Source organism: Paralichthys olivaceus, chromosome 2 (assembly GCF_024713975.1).
Source record: "Paralichthys olivaceus isolate ysfri-2021 chromosome 2, ASM2471397v2, whole genome shotgun sequence".
Classification (NCBI taxonomy): Eukaryota; Metazoa; Chordata; class Actinopteri; order Pleuronectiformes; family Paralichthyidae; genus Paralichthys; species Paralichthys olivaceus.
Window position 1 is genome coordinate 27,934,373 of NC_091094.1, and position 10,692 is coordinate 27,945,064.

The following is a 10,692-nucleotide window of genomic DNA, read 5'->3' on the forward strand; positions in this document are numbered from 1 at the left end:
AGCAGAAAATGACGAACACTTGATAAAAACATTTACAAATCGGAGGAAAGTCAATCATGTGTTAAACCTGCTCCCTGTGCTTATACAATGCATGAACATAACATTGACATATAGAGCTTTTGTGATATTGCTGTTGATTAAATTATATGGCAATAATCATTGATATTGTTTAATTGCCCAAGCCGTACGTCTGACACAATTAAAACAGTAAATTGTCATTTTTATCACTTGGTTTTTACACAGATTAAAAAAACCCAATTACATTTCTGAGCTTTAAATGTGCTGCTGGATGGACTGGGTTGCTGCTAGGCAGTCACTTAAGCCGTTTGCCTTTGTTCCCTAATATCAAACTATTTCTTTCAGCACTTTTTATACCATCAAACACCACAGTGTTTCAACATTCTTTTCTTTCTGTTTCTGATTATACTTTTAACCTGACAAAATGAAGGAAATGACCATAGTACCTACTCGTGGAGTCCATACAATGCAACCCTTGACGTGCTGAATCCCTCTGAATTACCGCTCAATGGATGGTAAACATGAGAAGCACAATGACATTTAACAACTACCGCCTCATATACATATCACTGCTGACAAACAACAGCAGGCTCATCTTAGTATAATCCAGGAGTTATCTCCAGCCCTCACACACCATTACACTAAAAATCAGTCCACTAGAGACCAGGGTAATCAAATAGTAGCTACGATCATTTACTCTTCGATAAAAAAACCTCAGTTTACTTTAAGTATCGGTAATTCTTGCCTGAAGTTAAAAAAAGGAACAACTTGACAGAATTTTGTCAGTTAATGTTCATTATTATTGGGGGTTCTTTGCAGTATTTAAGATGTTCATGGACAGAGGCTTCAGATGTTGTACATGGGGCCTGCTGGAGCCACTTATCGCCCAGGACGCATTTCTGACTATGGTCTGAGTAATCTGATCTCGATTTGAAACCTTCTGTGTCTCATTTAGCATCACACTAAATTAACAACATTGTATAAAATCAAGGAATGAGAAAGTATCATAAATTCAATTGACAACTGTTTTTAACTTAACTTTGCTGTGGAATCAATAAAAAGAACAGAAGAGAGATGCCTCACCATATATATATGTATATATACATATATATATATATATATATATATATATATATAAGTTAATGTACCTGGTTAGATGGTGCTACACTTAAAGTAGTCACATGCAGTTAATTGACATTTAATGTTATAATCTTAAACAATACCACTTTACATACAAGTGCACTCTAAATTATTTGCACATTAGGAATGTATTAAGATTTGAATAGAGAAGTGAGTCTATCAGAGGTGTGAGCAGCATTACACTACTCGAAATTCTGACTTTGAACAACAGAATAATAATTATTATTATACCACTGCTTGGTTCCTATTGTGATTCTTTAAAACTTGGGAAAACACTCAACACTAAATCCATTGTGTGAAAAGGTGCCCACTACACATTTCTAATTGCCCCTGAGCAGTTTAGCAGTCTGTTGTTATTTTGTTGATTTGCTCTGCCTGTATTGCAATTCTGCCCATCCTGGGAGAGGGATCCCTGTCTCTGCTTGGGTTGGGTTCATTCTTGTCTGTTAGAAATCTTCTAAATTAGAGAGCTGCTCTGAAGTTTCTTATCATCCTGATGTGCATGACAGATGCGAGGAAATGTGGCGGTGAATCTTCTGGACCTATTCCAGCAGGAGTCCATCTTAGACAGCATGGACGCAGAGTGACCTTGACCCTGTCCAATGAGCGATGGAGTGTCAGAGCAGAGCATGTCCATGACTGAAAGCAAGCATGTTGCTCTCACTAAGATTTACATCAACCATCTTTCTGTAACCAGTCCTCCTCCAAGAATCACTCCATAAATACCATAACCCCACCTTCCTCAGTGCTCAGTAACACCTCATTAGATGGTTGTGAGGGTGGTTTATAGGAAACAGCTCTTTAAATAGAAAATAGAAAATAGATGTAGCTCATTTGAGTGCCAATGAATATCATTCTTAAAAAGAGATGCGGTGTGCTCATGCTCTTTGTGAAGCATATGACATTAAGCTACACAATTCTTTGACTCTACATTGTGTTCAGCACTTGATCATTTGTGGAACGATGGACAGAATATGAACTATGATTAACACGTTACGTACGAGCAAGCAGCAACTAACCAGTTGGAGAAATGTGAGAGGATGAATAAGTACATCATCAAAGTCTGTTAGCAAACGCTGGCGCTACAGTACAGTACTTCCTATTAATCAGAATTCTCTTTTAACTTCAACATCTGAGAATGGAAAAAAAAAAAACAACTACAGTGTAAATCTGACTGAGACAAGAGTATGTGCAGTCTAGACTTAAGAATGATTGAGAGGATGCAGTTCAACATTGTTCACCTACATGTAATAGGAACAATGCTCAGGAACAGAAAACTGTCTTTCAGAGCCGACAAGTCATCCAACTGAACAGTCATACAGGTTGGCATACCACCCAGACATTGGCATGCACACTGGACCTAATAAACATGCAGAACTTGATTAGATTTAGACCTTTGCTGTTTCCACAGCACATCCAACTACCACTACCCTACGAAAGCTGACTTTTTAACGCTCACACTTAGAAGTCACCTATTGACAAAACCTAAATATAGGGCCAATTCTTTTACAGGACAATCTTGTTAGAGCACAAGTTGACATCATTGTTGTATCACCACTATCCATACAGTTGTTAGAGTGACATCAGATCTAATCCCCAATGATCATATTAACCTAATTCAAATGATCTCTCTTATTTTCCAAATGAAACACTACCTAAATGTAATGAGTCCAATCTAACAAACACAGTTTGATAGTGTGGCGTTTGACCACGCCACCGGGTTCCCCCCACGACAGCCAGAGACGAACCAGTCCAACCATTGCGGGTTCAGAAACATCTTTTATTAAGGTCAACTGAAACTTACAACATGTAACTTAACTGTCCAGCACTTTCTGCTGGACCTTCAGCTTCACCCAGTGTTCTCCGTGTTCTTTTTGTGCCTTCTCGAGAGTTCTCAGAGCCTCTCGAGTGTCTGGTGCCTTTTCCCCGTCTTCTCCCGAGGCAGCTCTGCTGCCTCCTTTTAACGTCTGAGGATCAATCAGCTAACAGCTCTCACCTGTGCTGATTGATCCTCAGTGGTGCAGGTGAAGGTTCTCGCCACCCCTTCACCTCCACATACCCCCACCGTCAAACTCAGGCCCGGGAGCTATCCGGCCTGAACTACTCCCCCCCCTCCCATCCGGCCAGGGGAGGAGCCCAGCCCACCGACTGAGGCGCTCCGGGGGTCGAGCAGGTGGGCGTCGCGGGACGCGGCCTCTCTCCGGCGGCCTGGAAGGTGGGCGCCGCCGCACGGGCACCTTGGACCCCGGAGCAGGTGGGCGCCGCCGCACGGGCACCTTGGACCCCGGAACAGGTGGGCGCCGCCGCACGGGCACCTTGGACCCCGGAACAGGTGGGCGCCGCCGCACGGGCACCTTGGCCCCCGGAGCAGGTGGGCGCCGCCGCACGGGCACCTTGGCCCCCGGAGCAGGTGGGCGCCGCCGCACGGGCACCTTGGACCCCGGAACAGGAGTGCGCCGCCCTCCGGGAGACCCCGCCGACCTCGGCACCGGGACCGGAGGCATCAGCTTCTCCGCTGACCGGGGCGCAGGAAGAGGAGCAGGACCCGGAGGTGTCGGCTTCCCCGCCGACCTCGGCACCGGGACCGGAGGCGTCAGCTTCTCCGCTGACCGGGGCGCAGGAAGAGGAGCAGGACCCGGAGGTGTCGGCTTCCCCGCCGACCTCGGCACCGGGACCGGAGGCGTCAGCTTCCCCGCTGACCCGAGAGCAGGAAGAGGAGTCGCCCCGGGAGGTGTCGGCTTCCCCGCCGACCGCGGCACCGGAACCGGAGATCTCGGCTTCCCCGCCGACCTCAGCGCTGGAACCGGAGGCGTCCGCTTCCCCGCTGAACCTGGAGCAAGAAGAGGAGTCGGCCCGGGAGGTGTCGGCTTCACCGCCGACCTCGGCACCGGGACCGGAGGCGTCAGCTTCTCCGCTGACACGGGAGCAGGAAGAGGAGTCGGCCCGGGAGGTGTCGGCTTCACCGCCGACCGAGGCACCGGAACCGGAGGTCTCGGCTTCCCCGCCGACCTCAGCGCTGGAACCGGAGGCGTCAGCTTCCCCCCTGACCCTGGAGCCGGACCCATCGGCTTCACCGCCGATCGGGGACCAGCGCTCCCCGCCCTCTCCAGCTCGGTGCCGCAGGTGAGGCGCTCAAGCCTCATCCTCTCCGTCTGCCTCAGGAGCTCCTCCATCTGCCTCTGCGTCCGCCTCAGGATTTCCTCCGTTTCCTTCCCCAGCGATTGTACCCGGTCCATGTCTCTGGCTGTGTGAGGTCCCTGTTCAGGCGCCAGTGTGGCGTTTGACCACGCCACCGGGTTCCCCCCCCCCTCCCATCCGGCCAGGGGAGGAGCCCAGCCCACCGACTGAGGCGCTCCGGGGGTCGAGCAGGTGGGCGTCGCGGGACGCGGCCTCTCTCAGGCGGCCTGGAAGGTGGGCGCCGCCGCACGGGCACCTTGGACCCCGGAGCAGGTGGGCGCCGCCGCACGGGCACCTTGGACCCCTCAGCAGGTGGGCGCCGCCGCACGGGCACCTTGGACCCCGGAACAGGTGGGCGCCGCCGCACGGGCACCTTGGACCCCGGAACAGGAGTGCGCCGCCCTCCGGGAGACCCCGCCGACCTCGGCACCGGGACCGGAGGCGTCAGCTTCTCCGCTGACCGGGGCGCAGGAAGAGGAGCAGGACCCGGAGGTGTCGGCTTCCCCGCCGACCTCGGCACCGGGACCGGAGGCGTCAGCTTCTCCGCTGACCGGGGCGCAGGAAGAGGAGCAGGACCCGGAGGTGTCGGCTTCCCCGCCGACCTCGGCACCGGGACCGGAGGCGTCAGCTTCCCCGCTGACCCGAGAGCAGGAAGAGGAGTCGCCCCGGGAGGTGTCGGCTTCCCCGCCGACCGCGGCACCGGAACCGGAGATCTCGGCTTCCCCGCCGACCTCAGCGCTGGAACCGGAGGCGTCCGCTTCCCCGCTGAACCTGGAGCAAGAAGAGGAGTCGGCCCGGGAGGTGTCGGCTTCACCGCCGACCTAGGCACCGGGACCGGAGGCGTCAGCTTCTCCGCTGACACGGGAGCAGGAAGAGGAGTCGGCCCGGGAGGTGTCGGCTTCACCGCCGACCGAGGCACCGGAACCGGAGGTCTCGGCTTTCCCGCCGACCTCAGCGCTGGAACCGGAGGCGTCAGCTTCCCCGCTGACCCTGGAGCCGGACCCATCGGCTTCACCGCCGATCGGGGACCAGCGCTCCCCGCCCCCTCCAGCTCGGCGCCACAGGTGAGACGCCCAAGCCTCATCCTCTTCGTCTGCCTCAGGATCTCCTCCGTCTGCCTCAGGTTCTCCTGCGTCTGCCTCAGGATCTCCTCCGTCTCCTTCCCCAACGATTGTACCCAGTCCGTGTCTCTGGCTGTGTGAGGTCCCTGTTCAAGCGCCAGTGTGGCGTTCGACCACGCCACCGGGTTCCCCCCACGACAGCCAGAGACGGACCAGTTCAACCATTGCGGGTTCAGAAACATCTTTTATTAAGGTCAACTGAAACTTACAACATGTAACTTAACTGTCCAGCACTTTCTGCTGGACCTTCAGCTTCACCCAGTGTTCTCCGTGTTCTTTTTGTGCCTTCTCGAGAGTTCTCAGAGCCTCTCGAGTGTCTGGTGCCTTTTCCCCGTCTTCTCCCGAGGCAGCTCTGCTGCCTCCTTTTAACGTCTGAGGATCAATCAGCTAACAGCTCTCACCTGTGCTGATTGATCCTCAGTGGTGCAGGTGAAGGTTCTCGCCACCCCTTCACCTCCACAGATAGGCTCCATTGCGTTTGCAGCCTCTGGTTATGAAAGTGTGACATTACATGACGAAATGTGTCATTTACTGAGGCTACATCTGGGAGAGATAAAACACAAACCTGATCATACACAGATCAAATCTCATGCAAACAAGTAATCCACAGAACTAGCGTGTGTGTGTGTGTGTGTGTGTGTGTGTGTGTGTGTGTGTGTGTGTGGGGGGGGGGGGGGGGGGGGGGGGGGGGGGGGTGTTAAAACTAAGACAAATGTCAAACTGCATTCTGTCGGTCTCAGGAAATTAAGAGAGAGCAGTAAGGGCAGATTTGTCCCTAATTTGCATTATGAATTAGGTTTGTGCTATCAAATGTAGTAAACCATTTATTTAACACTGGCCTACATTTGTGTTACATCTTAATGAAACACGCTTAAAGGAACAGTCCAACATTTAGAGTTCCATCTTACCTAATATTTATAATGAAAGAGTGCAAGAGATATAGTATATGTCCTTTGTCATTAGAATAACAGTGTTACTATATATATAAAAGAAGTAGTACATGTTCCATCTAACATCTTCCATCTATTTTCGCACTCCTGATATACCGCTACTAGCTCGCTGCAGTGATTCACCAGGCTTCTCGTGTTGTCTTCACTGAAGCATCCATGTTCTTTCAGCCTGTGTCTACAGGCAGCTGTTTGAGCACTGATCAATTTTCTGCACAACTAGTATGAAGTTCAGTGCTGACAAAATTCAATGTCCTTTTTGCTAAAAATGCCTTCAGCTTGTGCAGCTTATTCCTGCTTCGCTAACGGCGCTTTCAGTTGAAAATAGATAAACTTAGGAAACACCGCCCGGCTCGTCAGTGTCACACTAACAATATCAGTAGTGGTGGAGGAGAAACACATCCTGGCTGTTACTGATAAAACAATTCTTTACAATCTAACTGTAATTTACAATTTAAGTTCAGTGACAAAATACATATATAATGTAAAACAAATATATAATGATATGTATATTTAATTAATATCTGTATGTTAGTATATATTATGTATATATGCTTCAAATTAAGTAATGGACACTTTGAGTGTAAAAGCAGCCATCCTTACATAATCAGCAGCTAATCAACATTAAGTTGTACCTCACCTGATTGCAGGTTCCTGACTAATTATATGTCTTGCATGTTTTAATGACAATGAACTCTCCTTGTTGATGCCAACCCCTTTCTAAAGGCATTTTCCAAAGTTGTTTTAATATAAGGTTCAGTGACCCAGTATTGCTCTTTATGTTTGCCGTTATGCAAACATTATAATATGTAAAATATTTACACATATTTTTTAAGTTCCATATATGTATATTAGGCTGCATTTGTTTTTTTTGTTCACAATTAAAATATTAAATGTCAAGTGTAATCTACCACTTAGGGGTGATACAATGATCAGATGACAATGCCTTAGTTCAGCATTTAATTCAACTCTTGTTCTGACATATGGCGTAGACAATTATTGACTACACTGATTCTGGACAGAAATTATATATAGACTGTGAGCTATAGTCTTATAATACAGTAAACAAATGTAAAAAAGTGATTCCTCTGACATTAAATTCACAGCCGTGTCAGTACAATGCAGGAAAGTTATCAAAACTTTACTACCACACCAGTTGATAACTTTGTTAATAGTACAGCAGCCTCATTAAAAACAACCCTTGATGCTCTTGCCCAGCTAAAAAGAAGAAAGTAAATCAGAAGTGATCCGTGGTAGATTTGTCAAACACATGTTTTAAAACATCACGGACGCGAGAGAGGAAGTGGTGTTCTACCAGTCAATCTGACTTTCACCTAGCCTGATAAATTACTAGAAAGCACTCAGAAATGCCAGAACCTCTTATTATTCATTATTAACAAAAAAACGAGAACAACGCCAGGTTCATATCTCTACTGACCCATCTATCCCTCTAACCCTGAGAAGCAATGAGTTCACATTTTTCATTTTTCACAAATAAAATTATAACCATCAGGGATCAAATCCACCACCTCCTCCCCATGAATAGCACAGATACATTGTTCTGTCCTGAAACCATAGAACCACCTGTAGCACCAGATTTATATTTGAACCATTTTTCTTCTATTGATCTTAATTCATGTCAATCTAATGAGGTCCTTCAAACCAATGACTCTGATACGGTCAGCTATTGAGCATGCTCCTCGCCCACCGGATACAAAAAAAGCATCCTTGATATTTAGGTGAGTAATTCAGATATATCTACATGAATTAATTAATTGAAATACTGTGATTAATAAATAGTAGTTATTAAACATATGTGAGACATATCTCAGTTTGTCCCTCGTGTCTCTCACAGTTGGCGCTAGCTTAACTTTGCTCTGGCCAGGTTTTACTTGTGTGTGTGTGTGTGTTTCTGTGCTCAACACGAGCGAATCCGATTAAAAGTGCTTTGTCTCGGTCTAACATTAAACAGCATGTGGGGGTGCCAGGATCTAGTTGTAGCCACGGTAAATTGTGCTGTTTAGAGTGGTTGAGTTATTCAGTGTCCGGAGAAGCTTAAGTTATACGGCAACACTTATCGGCGGACCCGTGTAATGTTCATGTATGACAGTGACGGCGTCTCTCTCTCACCGAACCACAAAGAGAAGAGGAGAGCAGCGTGACCAGAAACGACAGCAAAATGCAGTAGAAACGGTTTTAGTCATATTGATCAGATAGATTTCAATAAGTTAATGTGAACAATGACTCCTCCATGCACACACAAGTTAGCCATTGTGTCGTTAGTTTCCCCCCCCCCCCCACACACACACATATACACAACTGTGGTGGAACACCCAAAAACTCCATGACACATACTTTTTTGTAGTTGTGCAGTGGTGTGTTAGCTGTGCAATCTTTTGCTGTGAGGGAGGACTTCTCTGTGCTGCAGCGGTCTGTGTTCATGGCAGAGAGAGGTTTTTTTGATGTAAATGGGAGAACCACTGAGGGAGAGAGGTAAAGCATTGATATTCAGCATGAGGTTTAGCCAAGCCCCATTCTCCAAACCTTGATGTTGACCTTACGACCTTGCATTGAAAATCATTTGGCGGCCCCTCTGACCTCTTGCAGTATGCACACATATAGACACACCAGCTCAAGTACAAGCTGAAGTGAGGAATTTTGGGACTTTTTTCACCACTAACTGCAACTTTCTGCTGCATCCATTTTCATACGACATGAATGGCTAGAGAAGCAGTCTAAATTCCGTCTAAATTGGGATTTAATCTGAATATGATATTCAGGTGCTTATTATTGAATGTTCTATCCATACCAGCCATGATCCTCTCTTGTAACAGTAGACAGGCCCCACCAATAAACTCATCAACATAATTCAGGGGTGTCAAGATTATACTGTCTCATAAAAACGGTCCCATTATCAATAAATACCTCACCCCTACCTGTGCTGTTGTAGATCCCAATATAACAAGCCTATTCGGTCTTACAGACCGGTGTTTTCATCTCATATCATCAATAATAGTTTCTTCCCTTAAGTTTAACAAAAAATGGCCCTAACGTATACCAAGTAATCATTTTGTTGTCTAAACCAAAGCGTAAAGGTGCTGTCAAAAAATTGTATAATTTTTGAAGTGACTGAAAACCTCTGTCCTGCCCATAGACTTCTTCAGAAAATGTATAAATGTGTAATTGTGGAAAGCAATCAATGTCTTGATATTAACACCCCAAAGCAAATTCTCACAACAAATGTAGCGGACATGATTATTTCAAGTGTTTTCACAAATAAATACATTAAATATTTTCGCCAGAATGTAAATGTGCTGCTGGTGATGATAAAATATTTATTAGTTCCAAGTTTAATGTGTGGGTCTGGTTGTGAAGTCAGGCCACACACATGATTCTCTAGAAGTTAAAAACAGGACACCTTTGTGTCAGGGACAGACCTGCCACAACAATGCACCAACACAATATGTCTGGATGTCCAACGAGCTGGGAAAATACAGCGCTATGAGAGAATGGACGTGGCTCTTTTGAATTATACATGAAGCAGAAGGAACAAAATCAACTGTGTGAAGTACTTTGGCATGAATAAATGGTGCATAATTGATATGGGCTCTCTTACATTATGCATCCCTGTTCGCAAATCTGCATGTGAAGTTATGACGCAAAGCAGGTCAGGGGATCTGAGGGATACAATGTCACTGATCTAATGATCCACGCTGTTAATGCTTTATGCAAATCTGCACTGCAGGCACCACCAGGCTTACATATATCAATTCAACCACTAATACAAACAACAAGAATAGATGGCTGGGGAGATTTTCTCCCTAGCTCCCGGGGTTGGATTTACCAGTTAGCTTGCTTGATGCATTGATGCACACAACATACTGTTGAGATTCTGAAGGTGTGTACGTCACCTGTTAACATTCATAGAGAGGTTAATATGCATCTCCAGGGAAGCATAATTAAAGCCTTTGACCTCTTGACCATTGGGATGCAAAGAAGAGTCATCAAACAAATCTCAGTGAATTCCTTGTAAAATACTGAATATTTATTATAAAAAAAATGACAACAAACCTCAGACAGTATCTGTCAAATCACTAACGTGCAGTTTCCGGAAAGGTAGTAAGGTTGGTTGCAGTAACACTCGTATGCTGCTCTGAGACGCAGTTTGCATGTTGGAGCAGGTGTTTGTGTCGTATTCACTGACAGTTCAGAGAAGCTGAGCTCCCACACACTCTAAAATGCAAGGATTCTTCTTTGAAAAAGCATGTGTCTATTTTTGCCTTCCCGAC

At 46.8% G+C, this 10,692-nt stretch overlaps 1 protein-coding gene across 3 annotated transcripts; it reads right to left on the bottom strand.

Moving 5' to 3' along the window:
- Positions 1-3,086: 3,086 nt before the first annotated feature.
- On the bottom strand, positions 3,087-5,751 carry LOC138405413 (uncharacterized). 3 transcript variants are annotated; one of them, XM_069513815.1, is made up of 3 exons: positions 4,758-5,751; positions 3,820-4,167; positions 3,087-3,639 (listed from the first exon to the last, which is right to left on the bottom strand). In XM_069513815.1, the coding sequence occupies exons 1-3, from the start codon at positions 5,636-5,638 to the stop codon at positions 3,204-3,206; spliced, it is 1,665 nt and encodes a 554-aa protein (XP_069369916.1). In that variant the 5' UTR covers positions 5,639-5,751; the 3' UTR covers positions 3,087-3,203. The 3 variants fall into 3 exon arrangements, with proteins under 3 accessions (XP_069369916.1, XP_069369925.1, XP_069369906.1); XM_069513824.1 differs by lacking the exon at positions 3,820-4,167 and having other exon boundaries at positions 3,087-3,819; XM_069513805.1 differs by having other exon boundaries at positions 3,087-4,167.
- Between the last annotated feature and the right edge of the window lie 4,941 nt (positions 5,752-10,692).